The sequence below is a fragment of the Microtus pennsylvanicus genome, chromosome 4 (genome assembly GCF_037038515.1).
Source record: "Microtus pennsylvanicus isolate mMicPen1 chromosome 4, mMicPen1.hap1, whole genome shotgun sequence".
NCBI classification, from domain to species: domain Eukaryota; kingdom Metazoa; phylum Chordata; class Mammalia; order Rodentia; family Cricetidae; genus Microtus; species Microtus pennsylvanicus.
The window spans coordinates 123,376,197-123,398,683 of record NC_134582.1 but is presented as its reverse complement, the minus strand read 5'-3'; the positions used below and the strand labels follow the sequence as shown (position 1 = coordinate 123,398,683).

General features: G+C 42.8%; 1 protein-coding gene across 1 annotated transcript in view; it reads left to right on the top strand.

The window, feature by feature from the left end:
- The window catches only part of Itih5 (inter-alpha-trypsin inhibitor heavy chain 5), an 89,501-nt gene that overhangs the window by 16,670 nt on the left and 50,344 nt on the right, over positions 1-22,487 (top strand). The window contains exons 3-5 of the mRNA XM_075970346.1: positions 11,709-11,872; positions 12,881-12,982; positions 16,507-16,757. Of these exons, the coding sequence (XP_075826461.1) occupies positions 11,709-11,872; positions 12,881-12,982; positions 16,507-16,757 (517 nt within the window). The remainder of the gene's footprint in view (positions 1-11,708; positions 11,873-12,880; positions 12,983-16,506; positions 16,758-22,487) is intronic.

Below are 22,487 nucleotides of genomic sequence, written 5' to 3'. Positions count from 1 at the left end.
CGAAGCTCTGTGTTTGCTTTCTGCCGTCAGGTTCTGACTAACTCGCCTGCTTGTCGCCTGTGTCCCCCTGTGCCCTTTCATAATTAGCCTGGTGTAGTCACCACTCCCGGAACGGTCATGGTTTATTTCATGCCTTTTGTGCCTTTCTTTTTCTCCCTCATTGGTGGTTGAACCCAGGACTCACGCGTGCTAGGTAAACACTCTTATCACTGCACTCGATTCTCAGTCTAGAACATCCTTTTCATTCATTCCACCATTTTGGAATTTATTTTTTTAAAAAAGCTTCTTTCGTACTTTGCTGACGTCCCTGAATTATCTTTCTCCTGTAGTTTTATTCCCTTTTCTGTTTGTCTGTGGGGCCTGAGTACTGAACCCAGGGCCCCGCACATGCGAGCAGCTCTCCCATTGAGCTCAATTCACAACCTTTCTTCTGCTCTGGGAGGTCTGACAGTCATGGTCCCTACGACATCCAATTTTGTCAGTGTGCTTCTCTCTACCTGCCCTTCTCAGATTCCATGTGTGTGTCCCTCCTGTATCTTTGTACATAGTTTTGTATTTCCTTCTTCCTTCCAAATACAGTTGCAAATGTCTTGAGATAAGTTGCCAACTGGAATATTTCTTCTCAACCCTCATGAAATATAGTCTGAAGGAGTGTTTAGGAAATATTAGCTTATTACATTTCATCTTTAGTGGGTGTATGCTTCTTTTTAATTGTTCAAGAGTCAGAAAATTCGCCGGGTGGTGGTGGCACACGCCTTTAATCCTAGCACTTGGGAGACAATGATAGGCAAATCTTTGTGAGTTCAAGGCCAACCTGGTCTACAGAGCAAGTTCCAAAACAGGCTCCTAAGCAACAGAGGAACCTGTTTCAAAAAACCAAAAACCAAACCAAGCAACAACAAAAAATCTAGCCCTCAAGCCCCAAAAAACAAACAAAAAGCAAAAACAAGAAGCAGAACATTTATTTCAATTTCACAAATATTTTTACAGATGTTTTCCTTTTAGTGTGTACGTATACATGCATATGTATTTGCGGGTGCATGTGTATGTTGGGGACAGGGTGCCCATGCAATTTTATGCATAGATGTGTGGAGGCCAGAGGTTGTTGCTCGCAGAAGCTGCCCGTCTTGTGTTTGGAGGAAGTCTCTCACTGGACTGGAGCTCACTGACTTAGCTAGATGGGCTGCCAGCCAGCCTGGGGCTCCCCTTTCCTCGGTCTCCTCAGCATTGAGACTGCCAGCAGTCACCACCACGCCAGGTTTTCTTTACATGGGTTCTGGGGATGGAAGTCAGGTTCTCATGTTGACATGGCCAGCACTTTACTGACTGAGGCTTTTCTCCAGCCCCGACGTGGTTCTGTGCTGAAATCTGGGCAATGGAGAGGGGAAGAAAGGAAGGGAGAGAAGAACGAGGGAGAGAGGAAAGGAAGAAAAGGGAGAGGGACAGAGAAGTCGCCATTGTGTGGTTTCCATTTACCATGTAATTATGTGTTTACCACACAGTAGGAGCAGGGCTAAGAGGCAGTAGCTGGGGTTGCTAGCAGTTGCACACGGTTCTGACAGGTTCTAGACCAGAGCTGCTGCCGTAAGAGGCAACGTTGTGGGGTAGCTGCAGGGACTCCTGAGAAAACAGTATCTGGGCAGATGCTGTAAAACTAAAATAGATCTAACTCTCTTCCAACCCCTCTCCTTGGGCTCATAAACCATGGCTCATATTACTTTTTTTTTGTTTTAGATTTTGTGTGTGTGTGTGTGTGTTTTGTTTGTTTGTTTTTAAAGACAGGGTTTCTCTGTGTTGCTTTGGAGCCTGTCCTGGAACTAGCACTTGTAGACCAAGCTTGCCTCAAACTCATAGAGAATCTGCCTCACAGAGATCTGCCTGTCTCTGCCTCCCAAGTACTGGGATTAAAGGCGTGCGCCACCACTGCCCAACTTGTTTGTTTTGCGAATGGCTCATATTCTTAAAGTAACACTGTAGAAAATCAGCTGTACCCATAATCTTAATTTTCGGTCTAAATTACTGAAAATAAACTTAATATTGTATTGGGCATCTTCTGACTTTTCACTTTTATTATGTTTCACGTATTTATTTGGTATATTGGGGGCACATAGGTGCCATGGCACACATACAGAGATCAGAGGACAGCGTGTACGGGTCAGTTCTCTTTTTTGAACATTTTTGTCCCAGGGATTGAACTTGGACCACCAGGCTTGGTGGCGCTTGGTGACAGACTCTTTTATCCACGAAGCCATCTCTCTAGTCCTGATTTTCATGTTCCATTTTTTTGCATTTAAAAATATACTTGTGTGTGTATGTGTGTGTGTGTGACGCGTGTGTGACGCGTGTGTGACGCGTGTGTGACGCGTGTGTGACGCGTGTGCGACGCGTGTGTGACACGCGTGTGCGACACGTGTGTGACACGTGTGTGACACGTGTGTGACACGTGTGTGACACGTGTGTGTGACACGTGTGTGACACGTGTGTGACTCGTGTGTGTGACACGTGTGTGTGACCCGTGTGTGACCCGTGTGTGTGACACGGGTGTGACACGTGTGTGTGACACGGGTGTGACACGTGTGTGACACGTGTGTGACACGTGTGTGACACGTGTGTGACACGTGTGTGTGACACGTGTGTGACACGTGTGTGACTCGTGTGTGTGACACGTGTGTGTGACCCGTGTGTGACCCGTGTGTGTGACACGGGTGTGACACGTGTGTGTGACACGGGTGTGACACGTGTGTGACACGTGTGTGACACGTGTGTGACACGTGTGTGAGTCGTGTGTGTGACACGTGTGTGTGACGCGTGTGTGTGACACGTGTGTGTGTGACACGTGTGTGTGACACGTGTGTGTGACACGTGTGTGTGACACGTGTGTGTGACACGTGTGTGTGACACGTGTGTGTGTGTGTGTGTGACACGTGTGTGTGTGGCTGGTCTTGGTGCCAGAAGGGGATGTGTCAGATCCCTAGCAGCTGGAGTTACAGGAGGTGGTAAGCTGCCCTGTGGTGGGTTCTGAGAACCAAGCTTGAGTTTTTGGAAAACCTTTGAGTGTTCTTAAGTGCTATGCCATATTTCTAGCCACAATTTCATTTTTTAGTAATTAAGTTTTTTTCTTTGAGAATTTCATGCAGCATATTTTGGATCATATTCCTACTCCCTCCCCCAGCTCCTCCCAGATCCACCCAGACTTCTCTGCCACCCTAGTAAGTTTGTGACATTCTCTTCCTCTTCTTCCTTTTCTTCCCCTCCTTCCCCTCCTCTTTCTCCTCCTTCTTCTAAATCCATCAAGTCAAATTGATGCTGCCCATACATTCTTGTACATGTGGCCTTCTGCCACGGAGGACCAACCAATCACTACACCAGTGAAGAAAGCTGACTCTCCCTGTCCTGGCAGCCATCTGATGTCAATAACTTCTGAACATTGAAAATTCAGTAAAATTGTTTATCTCAAAAGCAAGAATCAGACAACCACAATATTACACCGCTAAAGGAAGAAAAATTTTAATTATTTAAAAATAGTACTGGACCAGAAATTTCTACCAAAAGGAGATAAATTTTATTTAGAGAGCTATAAACCTGTTTAACTAAGTCGTAAACTTAATAATCCCTTGTCGTAGAGAAAGTACCAAGACTTTCAGGCAAAGGAGTTAGATGGAAAGTGGCCAGGAATTTTTGGATAGCGTGCAACTGCACCGAGAGCAAGGAACAGATTCAGTCAGTGTCCTGTCTTCCTGGGGACTCTCACAACTAACCTCCTAGTCAGCAGCCAAGAACAGGTTATAGATATTTCATTTGGGAGTTCTGTGTTTTCTTGGTTATCTAACAAATGTCACCGTGAAGGCTGTGTGCAGGAGGAATGTCTCTGGAATCCTTTACGGAGGGGGCCAGGAGTGGGAACCGGGGCTTCCAAAGGCCATCTTCTTGTGCTAATGACCTGGTGAAGTCATAGAGTAAATGACCTTAGCCTTCAATGGCAGAAAAGGAGCCATCTGGAGAGCATCTTTCTTTTTATACCTGTCTTTATCATTTGTACCTTTAACTTCTAGAAAGGTTCAAGGGGATTAGAGCGTGTGGAGGAAGGTATGGCGGTAGAGTATGTGTGTATCCATGTAGGTGTAATAAGTGTGCATGTGTGTCCATGTGCATGTGGAGGACAGATGTCAGTGTTGGCTGTCTTTGATGTTTCTCAGTTGTTCTATGCCTTATTTTTGAGGCAGTATCTTCCACTAAACGTGGAACTCATCAATCTGGCTAGACTGGTGGGCCAGTGAGCTCAGGGTCCTCCTAAATTCACTTCCACAGAGCTGGGATTATAAATGTGTATCACCATGCTGTCTTTTTAAGTGGGTGTTAGGGAACCTGAACTTGGATCTTCAGACTTGTGTGGCTAACACTTTTCTGACTGGGCTATCTACATAGTCCCTCAAGTGCAGTTTTGATCTGTAAAAGCTTAGTTTACAGAACATGCCACCCTAAACCTCTCTAGATCAGTGGTTCTCAACCTTCCTAATGCTACACCCTTTTATTATGGTTGCTCATGTTGTGGTGAACCCAACGATAAAATTATTTTCATTGCTACTTCATAACTGTAATTATGCTACTGTTATGAATCGTAATGTAAATATCTGTGTTTTCTGATGGTCTCAAGAAATCCCTGTGAAAGCGCCCCTTTACCCCCACAGGGATCAGGATCCGTGGGTTGAGGACCCCTGCTATTGGTGTAGAATAGCACAGAGTTTGAAATAACCAAGAAAATGTGACTGATTTCTGCTCAAGGTCAAGCTACACTGAACAGCAAGCTCACGTACTATAGACATTGCTTAGGTGCTTCTGTCTTCCACCATTGTGTAAAAACATTCGTGTAAAATTCAGTGGCTTAATGCAATAGCTATCTAGCCTGACGTTGGAGCAGGAATTTAGACAGACATACTCTTACACTTTAGACAGAGTAGATGGGCTGACCTAGAGGGTTCAAAACAGTTTCCTCCATGCTGAGCTTGGCAATGATGGTTGGATGGTAGGCAAGTCTGAGAACTCTGATGTCTGTGTCTGGCCTCTGTAGCAGGACAATACCTCGTAACTTCAGACCTCTAAAGGAATGTTCCAGGGCAGTTGTATAAAAGCTTCGGGATTTGCTATGACCTGGCCCTGGAGTTCTCAAACACAATTTCCAGAGTGTTCTGTAGATGATGCATACCACTGGGGTCCAGATGCAATGGGAGAGGTAACTTCAGTTTGCAATGGGAGGAGAAACAAAGGCATTTCTGGTCCACAGTAAATGTGTAGTTCCATACAACGTTGTGTATTGTTTGTGCTGAAGCAGGCTTTCCGTCCTTACTGATGAAGTGCAGAAGGTGGGACCCCTTGTTAACTTCCCCGTCTAGTGGTAGAATATACGTGTGTACTGTTTTGGAGTGCTACTCGGGTTGAATTTGCAACTTGCTCTAGTGAATTTATGAATACGTGGTTTTGTTGGCAGAAGACTATCAGTCCTACAGTGAAGCCGACGGTGCTCCATCCATCCACATCCCAGCATGTGTCTTCTCCCGTTATTTCAGTGGTTTATATAGCCAGCCAGTGGACAATAAAATAAACCACTTATTGTCCCCATAACACTTATTTTCCTATCTGTCTTTCCCATTATAGTACCAACATTCATATCATCTGCCCTGAAAAAAATCCATAAATAACCAAGGAGACCATCATGGCTCAGGGGCTGCTCCAGCCTGCACTTCAGGATTGGTAGCAACTCCATTTTCCTTTTATTTTTTGTTGTGGTAACATAGGTTTACTGATTCCATATTAGCCCCTTTTTTCAGAGAAATAAACATTGAACTGTAAAGGTGTTTGGCTAACACCTTTAACCAGGTTAAACTGTTTTGATGTTGGACGCTGGACTAGCAAACTGTATGAGAACAGACAGTAAATATTTAGATTATCTGTAACAGCAACGTAAGCCCTTCTCTACTCTGTAATATTAGCTCCGGAGCATCCCTAGATCTTACGTAAATGAATGGGTTTGTGGCTATATTCCAATAAACATTCATTTACAGGAGTGGGTGGTCTACCTACCACAGATTGCCCATCCCTGTAAATGAACCACAGGGCAGAGAGATCTGAAGGGAGTTTGAAACACAATGAAATTAAACACACAGGCTTGATGGATGGTATTGAGCGGGCTGGTTAAGATGCAATGCACTCATAGAATGTGATGCTCTTCAACTATCAAGAACAGGTAGATGGTTTTGTTCAGTAGCATTTTCCAACGATGCTGGCACTTTGACTCACCATTTCTCCCACTGAGGTGGTACATGTGCTCTTTGCCATGGAAACTGAGGATGCTTTTGTCAATAGAATAAGCTAATAATAATACTATTTGCTTTTTGTTTCTAGAGTTCAAGCCTGTAGCCTCCCATGTGCTAGGCAAGGTTTTCTCACTGAGCCATATCGTATTCTTTACCCTTTTTAATTTTAAAATAGTATCTCACTTAGTTGTCCCAGATGGCTTGGGGCTCAAGGAAGCCCAGGCAGGCCTTGAAATTGCCACTCCCTAGCAACAGCATTGCAAGAAACTGGACCAGGCCCAGCTAGCTAACCAATTTTGGAAGCTAGAGCACACAGCAGAGGGTACCTTCCATTTCACTGTTGGGGAAACTATCACGCGGATAGTGAAGTCTCTAGCTATAACAGGCTCAGATGAGGCTGTGATTAACCTAGACTTGCGCATGTCAAAGGCCACCCTGGTTGCTGCTGGGTCAGCACAAAACAACAAGACAGCAGCCAGCTCTGAATTAGTTCTAGTTCCGTTCTCCATTGGACTGTGAAAGAGCCAGACCCGTCTCGAGTTTGTCTGAACTGTTGATTTACGAAAAGCATACTAAGAGACAGAGTTGTTAAGCTACGAAGCTCTAGACAGGTTTGTTCTTTGCACAAGATAATTGGAATTTATAGATAAAGATGAGAAAATTACTGCATCACTAGAAAAAAAACCCAAAATACAACAATTAAGTAAATGAGTACTGTACCCATTTGTGGAAGGGTAGCCCCCAAACCGTTAAACATCACATCTGGAGAGTGGAGCTGTGAACCCAGGGTGGGAGGGAGAGCCTTGCATTTGGTGTAATCTGAAGTTTTAATCATGTACACCAGACTCGATACAAATTTATACTTGATAAAAAATACATTTTTTTGGTATTTACATGCATAGAGGCATGCGTGTCTGTGTACATGCACATGCCTGGTGCCTGAGGTGGGAAGAAGAGGGTGTTGGATCTCCTAGGACTGGAGTTACAAATGGTTGTGAGCTGCATGTGGGTGCTGAGAACCAAACCTGGGCTTTCTGGAAGAGCAGGCAGTTCCCTTAATGGCTGAACTATGTTTCCAGCCCTGAGACTTGATCATTGAAAAAATTGCTTTTTAAAAAAGTTATGTGTATGTGTCTATGCAGGTGAGTGCTTGTGGAAGCCGGAGGTGTCAGGTTCCCCTGGGGCTTGCAATACCAATGACTGATGCCTGAGATGGGCGCTGAGAGCTGAGCCTGTGTCCTCCGGAGAGTGCTAAGCACTCTGAGTCCCCTACTTGAAAAGTTTTTTGAGATACAGTTTCAATTTTAAGTAAAGCCATTTAAAAAAAAAACATAGCTCCCTGTACTTGTTCTTTGGTTTCCACAAAATTTCGCTTTTCCTCCTAGCGCATTTGTGGGAGTCAGCGCAGAACTGTGTGCAGTAGCATCTTTTCACGAATTCTCCAGAGCACAGCTGTGAACAGTTCCTTACATGCTTTCAGATTTGGAGAGAAAAAGAATATAGTTAATCATGTTTAATTTAGTAAGAAAGCCCGTTCCCAGCCATAACAGATCAAAGGGAACGCTTCCTCTCGGTTCACGCTTCACATTAGGGTTTTTGCTTTGAAAGGTGATGGGCTACAGATTTTAACTTTCATACCCCTGCCAGGATGTCACGTTGCTGAGACCACCATTCTCGCCATCTCTCTCTGGCCTAATTCTTGTTTTTATAAAACGTACTAAAGATTTTTTAATAACATCATTTGACAGAAGCGTTTTGTTAAACTACATCTGGAATCTCTCTCGGATCCAAATCACCACTGCGCAGAGAGACCAGATGGTCATAAAAGAGTGTTGTGCAATGCAGTTGTTTCTGAATTGGGGTGTGACTTTTTTGAACCCCAATTTTTTAGCATCTTTTTTTTTTTTTTTGCTTACCGTGGGCTTCACGAATATCAGAAGTGGAGGTGATTTTAGTGACTTATTCAAACCATCTCAGTTCACAGATGAAGGCAGATACTGTAAGTTACTAGAACGTGAGTGCTCACTCTTTGGGCAGTTTGTTATTATGGACAGCTCCAAACTCCTGGATCTGTGGGGTTGGAGTGATGTGGAGACTTTGTCTTCCTGATATGTTTTTAGTGACCTCGATGGTGAGAGGACAAAACCATCTTTCCCCCTAGGTTTTTCAAGACAAGGTTTCTCTGTGTAGCCCTAGCTGTCCTGGAGCTCACTCTGCAGACTAGGCTGGCCTGGAACTCAGAGATCCGCCTGCCTCTGCCTCCCAAATGCTGGGATTAAAGGTGTTTGGGTTAAGGTTTCACCCCAGCCCCTGGCATCCATATATCCAAAGAGTCTGGAATGTTTGGATGGAAGTTCCATCCTAAGCCCCCTCCCCTGGGAGTTGCCTCAGTCAAGACTCTACCTCCAAGAAAGCCCACTAAATGATGACCCCCTCCCCAGAGATGCTCAAGACCACTCCCACAGGGTATTTACATTGTATCCCAGAGAATAAGCACATGGTTTTCTGGTCTTCCTTCCCCATCTCCTCTTTGGGGGGCGGGAAGGCCACCCGGGAGCGTTGGCATCCATTAAACCTGGGCTTTTTAAAAATTTAGTTTGATTTGGTCTGATTTGGATTACTGCATCATGGAGAGGTTTATCTGGGTGCAGAAACTTTTCAAAAGGTATTCACTCTTTTTTTCCCCCAGTATAGAATACATTTTTTATTGGGAAAATTGACTCTGAACAAGTTGAAATGAATATCATATAAATATTAATTTTCCTCAAATAATAAATATAATGAAATTCCAATAGGATTCTGCAAAAGTCTTACTGAATTTGATGAATTGTTTTATGCTATAATTACAAAAATTCAAATTTTATTTGTTTTTGAGTGAGTATAATCACTTCGTTCAGTTAGCAAAGAGCATGGCGTCCCTCTAGCCACTCAGTTATCTCCTACTAGGTCGTCATTTTTCTCTACACACATTCAGAGGCATGAGGACACACTTTTTATACAAGCAACAATCTAATATACACACGCCTTTGTACACTGCTTTGCCTTGTCAATGTAACACTCTGATGTACAAGCACAGCCCCTTTCTGTCTCTCTATCCCCTCCTCCCTTGCCCCCTCCCCATCTCTGTCAACCTTCAGCTTTAACATGTGGTCCTCCTAATCCCAGCTCCCAGCTTCCAGGAGCTTAGGTTGTAAGAAGGCACCCACAGAATCACTATTTAAAAATAACTCCTCCTTGGACCAAACTGCGGAATTTCTTTTCTTCTTTAAGTAAAAATTATTTCAAATATGCTTCATCCCCCCCTCGACACACTTAATGATTACTTAACAAAACTCCATACCAATCTTGTGTTTTGCCTGTTTCAGAGAGACACAGTAACTCCCTTATCCCCCCATTCGTTGTCAGCTTCCCCCCCCCCGCCCCCACCAAGAGCTATAAGGTCTGCAAGTCTTTTTGTTCCTATTATAAACTGACAAAAAGATGAGTATTGCTGACACCCTTGTGTGGAGCACACCTAAGTTTCCTGTTCCTGCTCACATGTTTGACTCTGATCATAGTTGCATGCCTTCCCGTGGGTGTACATTCCCTTTGTATTCACAATGTGTGATGCATGCCCACTTCTCAAATACATTTTTTTCTTGTTCTGCTGATTTTGAGTAATAGAAGCCCATGAAAGAGCTCCTTAGAAACAGGGTTCTACCCACCTTCTCCATCAGATGACCAATATGCTTGACATGAACTTGTCACAGCCTGATGTGTGTTTGGGAAATGCCTCTAGGTTTGTAAAGAAACTGAACGGGTGAGGGTTGAATGTCCACATACTGGTGGACAGTAGCAAGTCCCGTCTCTGTGTCTGGGAGTTGATCACCAATGTGATCATTGCTGTGTGTGATTGGCTGCCTCAGTCTATGGAGTAAGAATGGATGGAGGATTTATGTCCTTGTAAGAAGAGGTATTGGAACTCTCTGTTTCTGTCTCTCTCTTGCTCTCTCTCATTGTGTTGTTTTTTCTCTCTCTTTATACACACACACACACACACACATACTGAAAATGCCATACATGCATACACACATCTGAACCTGGCTCTTTGCAAGCTGGGATGGGAACCCCAACACTGAGCCCTGACAAAACACTGATCTTGGACTTTCTGTTGTCAAAGCCACCCAAATCCAGCTGAATATCATCACAAGGGGCGGTTAAGACTTCCAGCAAGACTGGAAGGGGAGGGGCATACAATCAACCCATAATCCTGTCAGTTGCTCGCCAGTTCCTGGAGTAAGGGTGAGGGAATCAAGGTTAGTAGTGCATTTCCTCATAAAGGTTTCCTTTCTTGGGAGACTTCTACTGCCAGCTGTCACCAGATGTAGCTACAAAAAACAAAAACAAAGCAAGGAACAGTTTTATTGAGTTCTTAAATTTGTACCGCAGCTACTGCCCTTACAAGAAGTTTGCTCAGCCGCTGAAGGGGCTTGCCTCCAAGTCTGCTGATATGAACTCAAACCCTGGGACCCACAATTTTGGAAGGAGAGAACCAACTTTTATAAGTTACCTCTGACCTCCACATGTATGATGTCATGCATGCCAGCACATGTATACACATGAAGACATATTTTTTTTGAAAGAAGCTTTTGTGGCAAATGCAGCTATCACAAACGTAGGTTTTCTTTTTTCTAGGTTCTAAATCTAGATAGTCTCTTGAGTTTGATACTAATTTCTATAACTCATTTAAAATTATGTAGCTGTAATCCAAGTGGGGAAGCCCATGGCTACAGTTTTCTCTGAGTAAATATGGAAATAAGCGTGAAAATCTGAGCACGCTGGTGGACACACTCTGAAGCTGGGGTCAGCTAAGTGGTCCTGTATCGTAATCTAAAAGTTTGCAGCACAAATTATGGATGCTACATACCTTTAAAATCTCAACGATTTATTGAGCTATTTAAGCAAAATGACTCTTTTTGTTACACTGGAAATTGTGTCCTCTTAGCAAATTCTTTTGTTTGGTTGCTTTTTGTCTTTGTTTTCAAAACAGGGTTTCTCTGACTCTCCTGGAACGTGTTCTTGTAGACCAGGCTGGCCTCGAACTCAGAGATCCGCTCACCTCTGCCTCCCAAGTGCTGGGATTAAAGGTATGTGCCACCACTGCTTGGCTAAAGTTAGTTTTGAACAGTTGGTTCTACACCATGAATCGATTTTTCAATAAGAGCTGGTTTTACAAGGGAAATGAGTTAAAATGGAGAATTAAGGACAAGATACAGAAAGGGCAGAGGACTCATATTCCAAAGGTTCTCAAGTTGGAGATTATTTCCCTTGTGGGAAAAGAGTCATGCCTACTAACGTCAAGTGTTCAAATCTATTTTCATGCATCCCTGAGAAGAGTGTGCATTTTAACTCCCCCAGAAAGCCAAGCCCTTGATGACGGAGTTCTCGGTGAAGTCGACCATCATTTCTCGCTATGCCTTCACCACAGTTTCCTGCAGAATGCTCAACAGAGCTTCTGAGGACCAGGATGTGGAGTTCCAGATGCAGATTCCAGAAGCAGCGTTCATCACCAACTTCACCATGTAAGTGATGTAGACAGTTGTCCACAGATGGTCAAGATGAACCTGAGAGAGTACGGGGTCCATAGCCCATCAAATTCTGAGGATTCACGTCCTGCAGGTGGTCTAAGAACAAAAGGGATGCCTGCATGCTTTCCTTCCGCTCTCTCTCTCCCTCCTTCCTTCTCACCCTTCCTCTCTATTCCTTCTTCTCCTCCTCTGTTTTCTTTCATTTCATTCTTCTTCTACTTTCCTCCTTCCTCTCTTTCTTTCCTTCTCTCCATCCTTCATGTCCACTCTAGCACAGACACTCTGTGAAGGTATTGGCATAATAAGGAAGGAGAACATTGCTCTGCGCTAGAAATTCGGGTGAAGGAGAAATAGCCAGTAATTAAACAAATGAATTAGTAAATGCGATCATTTTAGATGGCAGTGAACTCTTCAGTATAAAGATTGAGAGGGACTTTCATTTGTGTTTTCTGAGACAAAGTCTTACTGTGTAGCCTAGGCTGGCTTTGAACTCATTGCTCACATCCCAGCCTCCTGAGGGCTGGTATTATATTTATTATCATCATGTCTGTCAAGAAGGGCTCCGTTGGAATGGGAACTCAGGGGCTATGATTAAATTGAGACATGAACAGTGAGATAGTATAAAACCTTAGAGCTATTAGATCAAATGTATTTCCTCTTATTCTGATCCAAGAAAGAGTTATAACTATGGTAGATATTTTGTGTTTAATTTTTGATCTGGAAAAGTTAGAACCTGCTGGGCTCCTGTAGGAGTTTGAGATCTCGGGGTTCTCTCTTATAGAATTATGAAGGTACCCTGGGTTGGGGTGCTGCCCTTTGGTCTTGATGAAAATTGCTCATGAGTGGAATGAACGCTTCAAGGCTGTCTCTGCATCTGAAACACATTCTATCAGCATACCCAGGAGGCACATACAAACATTTTCTGGGGTTGTTCATGGCTCTAAGATCTGTGCTGGAGTTTGTCTTGGAGCTGGTAACACACCGCTGTGTCTTGTGTTTCAGGCTTATCGGAGACAAAGTGTATCAGAGTGAAATTGTAGAGAAAGCAAAGAAAAGCCATGATAGGATAGAAGAAAAAAGAAACAAAACCACAGACAATAATGAGTAAGTACCAGCTAATTAAGCAACTAGAATCCAATCAAACAAAGAGTTCCTTCCTTTACCTTCTTGTCTAGCTGTTCTCTTTCTCCAAATGCTTTTAATTTTAATCAAAATAATCAGTATACCTAATTAAAATGCAGCAACAAACACAATAATAAGGGAGGTTTACTGTGCCTGTGCCTCACTCTTGCTTTCTAGAATATGTATTTCTAAAAATTGCGCACAGTTGTCTTCTTGGTTACCTCCCTAGCTCTATGATTTCTATTGATTTCTTCATCTATAAAGTCTACTATGAAGTTCAATGCCATTTTTAAAGCTAAAATTTTGTAATGTCATTTTCTTTTCTCCATCTGTAGACTATGTTAGGCTATCTCCAACATCTTAAATGGTAATATCCTTTTCCACCCTTCACACTGTCCCTTCTCAATTGTTGTACCCATTGCTTGTTATATATAATTTATTTTTGCAATGTCAGAATTATTAACATATACATTCTGGTCTGAAATGATAATTGCATTCTTTAAAACCAACAAACTACCTATGCTCTTAAGTGTGTGTGTGCACACACGTTTATGGGTGACTGGTGTGTGTGTGTGTGTGTGTGTGTGTGTGTGTGTGTGTGTGTGTATGCTCTCACATGTAAGTGAGTGTGTGATGGTTGGAGGAAGACCAGATATCCTAGTCTTTTGAGAAGGGATTTCTCACTGAAGTTTGCTGTTTTGGCTAGACCGGCTTGCCAGTGATCACTCAAGGAGACCTCTGTCTCCCCAACCCCATGCCTGGATTACAGGTGAACACAGCCTTACCTGGCTTTTCTGTCCATGCTAGGGATCTGAATTCAGGTCCTCGTGTTTGTTCAGCAAGCACTTTACCCACTGAGCCGTCTTTCCAGTCCCAGCATTTTCTTGTAATGATAACTGATATCGACAGGTACTGTCTAGTACACAAAGACTTTATCCCCCTCCCCCACTAGACCATTTGGAAGGTTTCCTTTCCCTTCACAGAAAAGCCATTTTAGTATCTAGACAAAAGGTTGCATATTTGTAAACCTCATTTGGTTCACTCATAAAGGGACATTGTTTGGGCAACACTAGTTCTCAAAAGTCACAGGACTTGGTAGTCAGAAATGCCATCAGTGAGAACGAAGGAGCTCATTCTGTGTGAAAGACCTGAGTCTTGGCTTAACTCTGATTCTGAAAAGTAAAGCCAGCCCCGATATTCAGATACAGATAGACGTCTCCACCTTTATCCTAACTTTACAGTTCCCAAGGACACAGAACAGTGAAGTATTCCAGTCAAGGTGACATTGATGGCTTCACACAACCCTGCTTGCTTTGAGCCTGTTCAAACAATTACTGGCTGAATTTTGACCTACCCTCTCCCCTTCCCCCTTCCCATAATCCTATGCTCCATCTCTTTGTTTGGTGGGAGGCTGCACAATGCGTCTGGATGCCATCTCCCTTGGTGCAGCAAGTTATTGGAAGTTGGCTTTGCTGAGCTGCAGCTGTGTCCCGAGTTGTCTCTATCAGAATTGCTCAGGATGGTGACCCCGTTTAATTTAGTTGAACCATGAGTCCTGGAACTTCTAATTGCTTTTCTTTTTTTTTCTTAGGAGATAGGATTTAATTTTGTCAAGATTAGCATCTACGAAGACACGTAGTTTGTTTGAAATAATAACAAAATGAATAGTTATAACCGGGTTTCTGGATGCAATGGCATCCAGTCATCCCACACCCTGGATGTCTGGCCAACATCAATTACAAGACAAATGAAAGATGAGGGCAAATTCTGGTTCCATAAACTGCGAAAACATGGCCAAGTCCTGTTTCTGCAACATACTGCTTTTGCTTTGCAGATTTGCTGTAAAACATCTACTCTGGGATCTCCCTTTTGTTGCGTGGTGGTTTTGTTATTTCTTTAATTCTATATCCTCCTCCTCTTTTATGGTTCTCATCTTTATGAAAGTATATTCTGAAGTAATTTTCTCAGCATGGTGCATGACGGACAAACTTTCGGAGACCTGGCTCAAGGTTTTGGCTGTGAGTGGAACTTAAGATGAAAGTAACTTCCTCCTGAACTTTGGGTTACTCTTCCAGTGTCTTGTGTAAACAGATCTGGTTTTACTAGTGATGGATTGAAAGTGATCTAATACCATTCCTTCACCACCTCCCTCCATCACACGTTCTGCCATTTTACTTTAACGGAATCTGCCGTCATTTCTTTTCCATTTTATCTGCCTAGTGTGGGGTGAAACTTCTGTCTCAGTGTTTGTATCTCTTTCCACTTCCAGGGCAAAGTACAGCGATCCTTTCCTATGGGAATTGGAATGGTCTCTTCTGGCTGGTCCCTTTTTTTAAAATTCTTATTCCGATATATTTCTTCCAAATTCAGAGCTTGTAGTTTTCCCAAGATTTCTCCCGACAGTTTGAGTCTCTTCTTTCTGCAGCTTCTTCCAGAACGTTCTGAGCTGTAGAATTCTTGTTTAAAGGTTTCTTCCCCCAACATACATATTTTCTTAGAATGTTCTTGAGTGTCTTAACCACTGTTGGTATTCTGCCACCTTAATGCAGACAACCTGAACCCCAAGTCCTGAAAACATTTGCCATGGCTAGTATTGTTATACTATATAGTATGGTCATTTATTTTATTTACTGACAAACACAATCACCAAGGTGCAAAACTGTGATATATTATGGACTTTACAATTATGTAAGATGTCTACATTTCTTGGCCACACCTGTAACAGTGAGAACCTCATTCACATCTTGTCCAGGCTCACTGTTCCAACAATTCACCGCTGAACTGTACTCTTTAGAGCATCTCACTGGGTCTGTCTCAGGGAGAGTTAAGGGAGGCAGCCAGATTTGAATTCTCTCCTACTCAGTATTCCTTGGCCCTTAGTAGAAGGCAAACAACTCTGATGGAAGCAGCTGAGGAGAGGAAGGATTTATTTGGCTCCTGGTTTCAGAGAGTCATATCCATCACAATAGGGAAGGCGCATGGTGGGAGCCACTGTCTGGGAAGTAGGAGTTTGTGGTGTAGTAGGAGTTTGTGGTGGGGCACCCCATGTGGCATCATCAGGACCAGAGAAAGCTAACCAGAAACTGAGCTGGCCTATTATCTTTCAGCGATCTTTCCTTATAACCTACTTCCTCTAGCTAAACTCAAAGGTTCCACAACTCCCCAAAACAGTGCCATTGATTGGTGACCAAGTGCCCAACACAAGACCCTATGGGGGATGGGCACTCCAGATCAAACCATGACAGTGGCCTTTTTCTAGTATAGATCTATACTTCTTCCAAAATTAAAATTGATTTTCTTCTTTTTAAATTTTTTTTAATGATACTTGGATTAAATTTAGGCCTTCCTGCTCACTGGGCAAACACTGTACCCTTGAAGAACACCCATAAGTCTCCTTTCTCTTTTCTTAGGGCTCTCATATGGCTCGACCGCAGAGTCTCTTTGGCAAGTATGCAAGGTATCTTGAGGAGGGAACTTATTTGTGGTCCATTTTTACTTCCTAACAGGGAGAAGGGGGCTGACATGTTCAGAGCTTCCTTAGTGATTCCCAGCAAGGACAAAGCCGCTTTCCTCCTCAGTTATGAGGAACTTCTGCAGAGGAGGCTGGGGAAATATGAGCATTCCATCAGCGTGCGCCCCCAGCAGCTGGTGGGGAGGCTGACTGTGGAGGTGAATGTTCTGGAGAGGTCGGGTATCTCGGCCTTGGAGGTGCTGCCTCTTCACAACAGCAGGAAGAAGGGCAGTGGGACGGCGGAAGGTAAGTTGTGACTGACCGTGCTCAGGTCTTAGGGGACATTCACTGGGACTGGGATTTCCTGAACTCTGTAAAAGAAATGGTGCCCCTTCCCTAAGGTTGCATGTTTATGGGAATTGGAAGGAATTCAACAAAGACAAGGGTTTGTATAACTCTTTTTTGGTTTGTTTTTGTTTGTTTGTTTGTTTTTCGAGACAGAGTTTCTCTGTGTAGCTTTGGAGCGTGTCCTGGAGCTCGCTCTGTAGACCAGGCTGGTCTCGAACTCATAGGGATTCACCTGCCTCTGACTCCCTAGTGCTGGGATTAACAGTGTATAATTATTTTTTAAAGACCGATCTTCCTTCAAAAGATGAATAAATGTTTAAGTATTTTGACATTGTAACCCCCTCTGAAGAGCTGATTGTAGGTAAAATTTTTTAATATATTGAGGTTGTTACACCCAGAAAGCTAATAGTATTAAACAGACAAAATATCAGTCTAAATATTTAACAATATAGGAGCAATTAGGAATGAGCAAGGATCAAAAGCGACTCATCATGTAATGGGGAAAAGACAAAACATATCAGCATGCGTGACACTATCAAATGTGTCCGACAGAGCACGCACGATGACATTAAGCATGTCAGACAGAGACTAGAGAGTTCCATAGAACGACGATTTCATATTAAGGGCATAGGGTTATGGCTATGTTCTATAACAATTCATCTTTTTTATGGTGAGTGAACTGGAAGCTAAGGTTTTGAAAATGTTAGTCAAGAGCCCTACCATTGGCCTCTTCTCCTAGCCCCATCAATCTTCTTTTCAATATTTAATAATGTTATATTATATTCTTTCAAAGAAAAACGTGTTTGGAGACAGCAGCACTCACCTGTAATCCCAGCTGCTTGGGAGGCTGAAGGAGGAGATTTGAAAGTTTAGCCTGAGCTGTGGAGTAAGATCAAGGCTAGACTGGACAGTACAGTAAAGCTTTCAAAGTGAAAAGTCAGAGGGCACCTAGGCCAGAGCGCAGAGAACCAGACTTTACTAGGCTGAGTGAAGAACAAGACTCAGTACTCAGTACTGAAAATAATGGGTTCCAATCTATATGGGATAGTAAGCAACCATTTTTAACATAGAAACTCAAAATTCAGGCTTTTCTTAAATTCTGATTTTTTAAAAATATAGCATTCAACTTACTGAAGTAATTATGAAAGATTTAAGGTGATATATATATATGTATATTTTAAAAACTGAAGCCTATTATTATTGTAGAAGCTTTCATATGTATTATATATTTATACATATTACATATTTGTCTTTTATTGACAATAATTTTTCCCACATAATATATTCTGAGTATGGATTTCTCCCCGCTACGCCTCCCAGCTCTATCCCACCTTTTTATGCCATCCAGATCCACTCCCTTTCTGTTTCTCATTAGGAAACAAACAGGCTTCTATGGGACAATAATAAAATATAATATAAGACAAAACAAAAACTGACACATTAGAGCTGGATGAAACAAACATGCAGAGAGAAGAGTCCATAAAAAGGCACAAGAAACAGAGACCTGCTCATTCTGCCATTCAGAAATCATCATTAATTCCAAATAATAATTCATATTAAGCACTTACTTGTATCTGTCTTTATGCTTGACACACAAATACTGCTGAATGTCAAATCCAATCAAGTAATAAGATAACCGTATTCAAACATCACCCCAGAGTGGAGTACAAAGTTTCAGGTATCTGTGACCTTGGGAACAGGGGAACAGCCAATGAGACATGAACAGGTGAAAGGGCAGACTCTGAGTTAAAAGAGCCCGTGGCTGCTGAGTCCAGAGCAGGCACATCTTAAAACAAAAAGTACACTTGACCCTTGTGAGCCCCATTCGACTGTGAAAGCCAAACTGTTGTCGAGGAGTCTGACATTCAGAAATGGCAGGAAATCTGAGCCTTCATCCTCATGCCTTGTGGGGAGTGGTTACACGGCTCATAGACTTTGGCTCATAGATTACTGGTATAAACTGGAAGGAAATCAGGAAATCACTGCAACTGTGTGAAACGGAGCTCCCACAACTGCAGCAGGGGTAGAGGCTGTCTCAGGGTGATCTGAGGCACACCGCACAGAAGCCTCTTGGCCCAGAGTAAGAGCTTAATAATTGCTGTGTTATTATTATCATTATTGTGTTCCTTATAGTTACCTTTTCCCTCTAGACATCTTAAAGCATATAAAGTGCCTTCAGAGGTCTATCTGTCTCCCATCAACCTTTGTCTCTTTGCAAGATCTAATCTAACGCCTTTTAAACAGTGCTTATCACTAATACGGCATCTTCAAAAGCAAATACTTAAAAAAAAAAAAGGAGAATGCTCTCGAAACTACTGCCTCACTAATAGTAACTTTAGAGGGAATTTTTTCTAGCTTTAGCTGTTTGAAGAATTATTATTCAGTGGAAGAAGCTTCCCAGTGGTGGTAGAGTCTCCTAGCAGTGAAATGCCTGTGTAGTGCGCCTCCACAAACACACAGGGTTAGTGAATATGTCCTCAGGATGAACTGAAGGCAACTGAAATGTATGCTTGCCTGATTTTCAGAACCCCCATGACTCTTCAGAGCTAAATATGTGCTGCATGCCTCTGTTCATGTGGATTTTGGGCAGGGTATGAGTTATGACTGTCGGTTGCTTATTGTTTTTAGTTAGAGCTTCTTAGTATCTCCAAGAATTGTTTCTTGACCATTGATCTCTTCAGGTCTGTTTATTTTTAAGATTTTCCCCCAACTCCTTGTATCAAAGCAGATCTCTGTCTTCCGGAACCTGCAGATTTCACTGGGGTGTCCTTTAGCCCCACTCAGGGGGCAGACTTGTTCACTAACGTTCCCGTTGATCTTTCCAGCTCAGCTGTTGTTGTTCTGAGAATGGTGACCCCGGCAGCAAGGAACACAGGATGTTGTGGTTTTGTCTGGACACCCTTGTGTGTTTCCAAAATAAATCTAGGGTAGAGATCACACTAGAGTCAGGCTTGCCCCAGAACGTGAGCTGGAACAGAGAGAGCCTGACTCAAGGCTGGGTGTTCATTTCTCAGATAGTTCTATCTGTGATTAAGAAATCAGATGTTTGCAATTTGTCTAAATGAGTCTCTGACCTATGGCTCCATTTCATCTTTTCAAAAAAAAATGATTTATTTATTTTTAGATTAGAAGACAAAGCCGTGTGTCTCATCATGGCATCTTCACGCACATGTATCATTAGACTTCCTTCTTTTTTTGTTCCTTCCCTCTCCTGACACCCCTCTCTCCTGCTGGCTGGCTCCCTTCCATCGTCAAGCTAGTCTCCCTCTCTCCTTCCTCCCCACAAATATTCCATTACTCTCTGTATTTTCTGGCTATGTCAGGATGTCTTTCTTCTTCCTCAGGGAAGAAGACCCTAGATAGGGGACCCACAGCAGACCAAAGTATGGATACCACCAAGGTACAACTTGGTGGAGTCAATGAGTTTTATTGGGGTTATGGTCTTAGTTAGAGTTTCTATTGCTGTGAATAGACACTTTAACCACAACAACTCTTATAAAGGAAAATATTTAATTTCCCTCTTCAGTTCCATATCTTATATGCATAAGCACACATGCAAACATGTATGATTTTAAATCTAGATTTTGCATGTAAGAAATGTCACGTAGATTAATCTTGCTGAGTCTGGCTTATTTCATTGAATAGTATGAGTTTTGCTTGTATTGCTCTTGAAGGATGCATTTGGCCTAAGCATTATTTTGTTAGGTACTACACAGAGAGTGTTGCCCATGGTGTAGTCTTATTCTGTTTTTGTAACAACCTTGCTAGTCCATATCTTTTCATGCTTGTTTTCTTTATAAAGAAGCAAGCTTTATAGATGCTGTCTGAAAAACTTTTTTTTCCTGGTGGGGGTGGTGTCAGCACATGCATCTACTCACCCTAGATAGGGGACCCACAGCAGACTAAAGTATGGATACCACCAAGGTACAACTTGGTGGAGTCAATGAGTTTTATTGGGGTTATGGTCTTAGTTAGAGTTTCTATTGCTGTGAATAGACACTTTAACCACAACAATTCTTATAAAGAAAAATATTTAATTGAGATGGTGACTTACAGTTTCAGAGGTTTAGTCCATTATCATCTTAGGTAGACATGATGCTGAACAAGGAGTTGGTACACGTTGATATGCAGGTAACAGGAAGTAGACTGTCTCATTGGGTGCAGCTTGAGCATATACAAGACCTCAAAGCCTGCCCCCACAAGGACACATTTCTTCCACAAGACCACACCTATTCAAACAACATGCATAATTGTGTATGCTCTACTTTTGTGCAGCTGGCTGTGGTGTGTGTGTGTGTATAAGCATGAGTCATGAACTATACTGCACTTTTAGAATGATCACAGACCACAGCGTCCCTAGGTGGCAGGAGTCCCTCAGCTTTGTCACAGCATGTACAGAGCCAGTGTCACATAGGCACATGGTCTGTCACGTGCCTCACTATTAATTATGCAGCACATGCCAGCATTTGAAACAAAGCCTTTCCGGGGATATGGCTAGCTGGGATGAATGCTCTTCCAGGTGTGCACTGAGGCATGTACTTCAAATGTGTGTGGGTTCAGGGGTCTCTATTCTGTCCTCTCTGTGTGGCGGTTCATCGCTATTTTCAGCCCGACTGGCTTGAGGATCACTTTGGAAGCAATCTCTGTCTTTATCTATGAGGATGTTCCCAGGAAAAGTTTATCAGAGTAGGGAAGATCCACTCTGAATGTGGCAGTACTAGCTAGAGCTGGGGTCCTAGACTGAATGAAAAAGAGAAAGTCTAAGCATGAGCATTCTTCTCCCTCTGCTTCCTAAATCTGGACGATTACCTTTTTATTGTTGTGAAGAGACACCATGACCAAGACAACTTATAAAAGAAAGTATTTATTGGGGCTCACGGTTCCAGAGGGCTTGGCACGAGCATGACCGCAGACAGGCCGGGAGAGTGCTGGAGCAGGAACTAAGAGCTTACATCCCAATCCACAAATTAGAGGCAGGAAAGAGAACTTACCCCATAATGGCTTTTGAAACCTTAAAGGCACTCCTAATGGCACAGCTCTTCAGATGAGGCTAACCTCTGAATCCTTCCCAAATAGTCCAAGAACTGAAATACAGAAGCCTGTGGGGGCCATTCTGCATCCGCCGCAGTGACTTCATTCTCCTGACTCCCCAGCCCTGATTCATTGTACTCTCAAACTGTGAGATAAAGTAAAACCTTCTTCTCCTGAGTTGCTTTAGTGAAGTATTTTGTTACAGACATGAGAGAAATAACTAACACAACATGCTAACACATTCATCTCACAAGCAGCCTTCTCCTTGGCTCGTAGCACATAACCTCTTAGCAGGGTTCCTCCCCAGCCAGTTCTCCTTTTTCTGTTTTGTTTTTTTTTCCCTTGAGCTAGATCTCACTTAGGATCCAAAGTTGGTCTCAAACTCATGATCCATCTTCATCAACCTCCGTAGTGTTGAGTTTACAGGCATGGACTGCTATGTCCATCTTATTTATTTTAATTGTGGTTTAATTTCGTACTATAAAAGTTACTTACCTTAAGGATGAAATTCATTGCATTTTAGTGTTTGCATAGTTGCACAACCATCACCACAAACTGATTTTAGAATACTTGTAGCACTCCCTAAGATATCTATATCTATATGCAGTCACCCGGTCACCACCCTAGCCCCAGGCACCCACTCATCTCTTCGTCCTC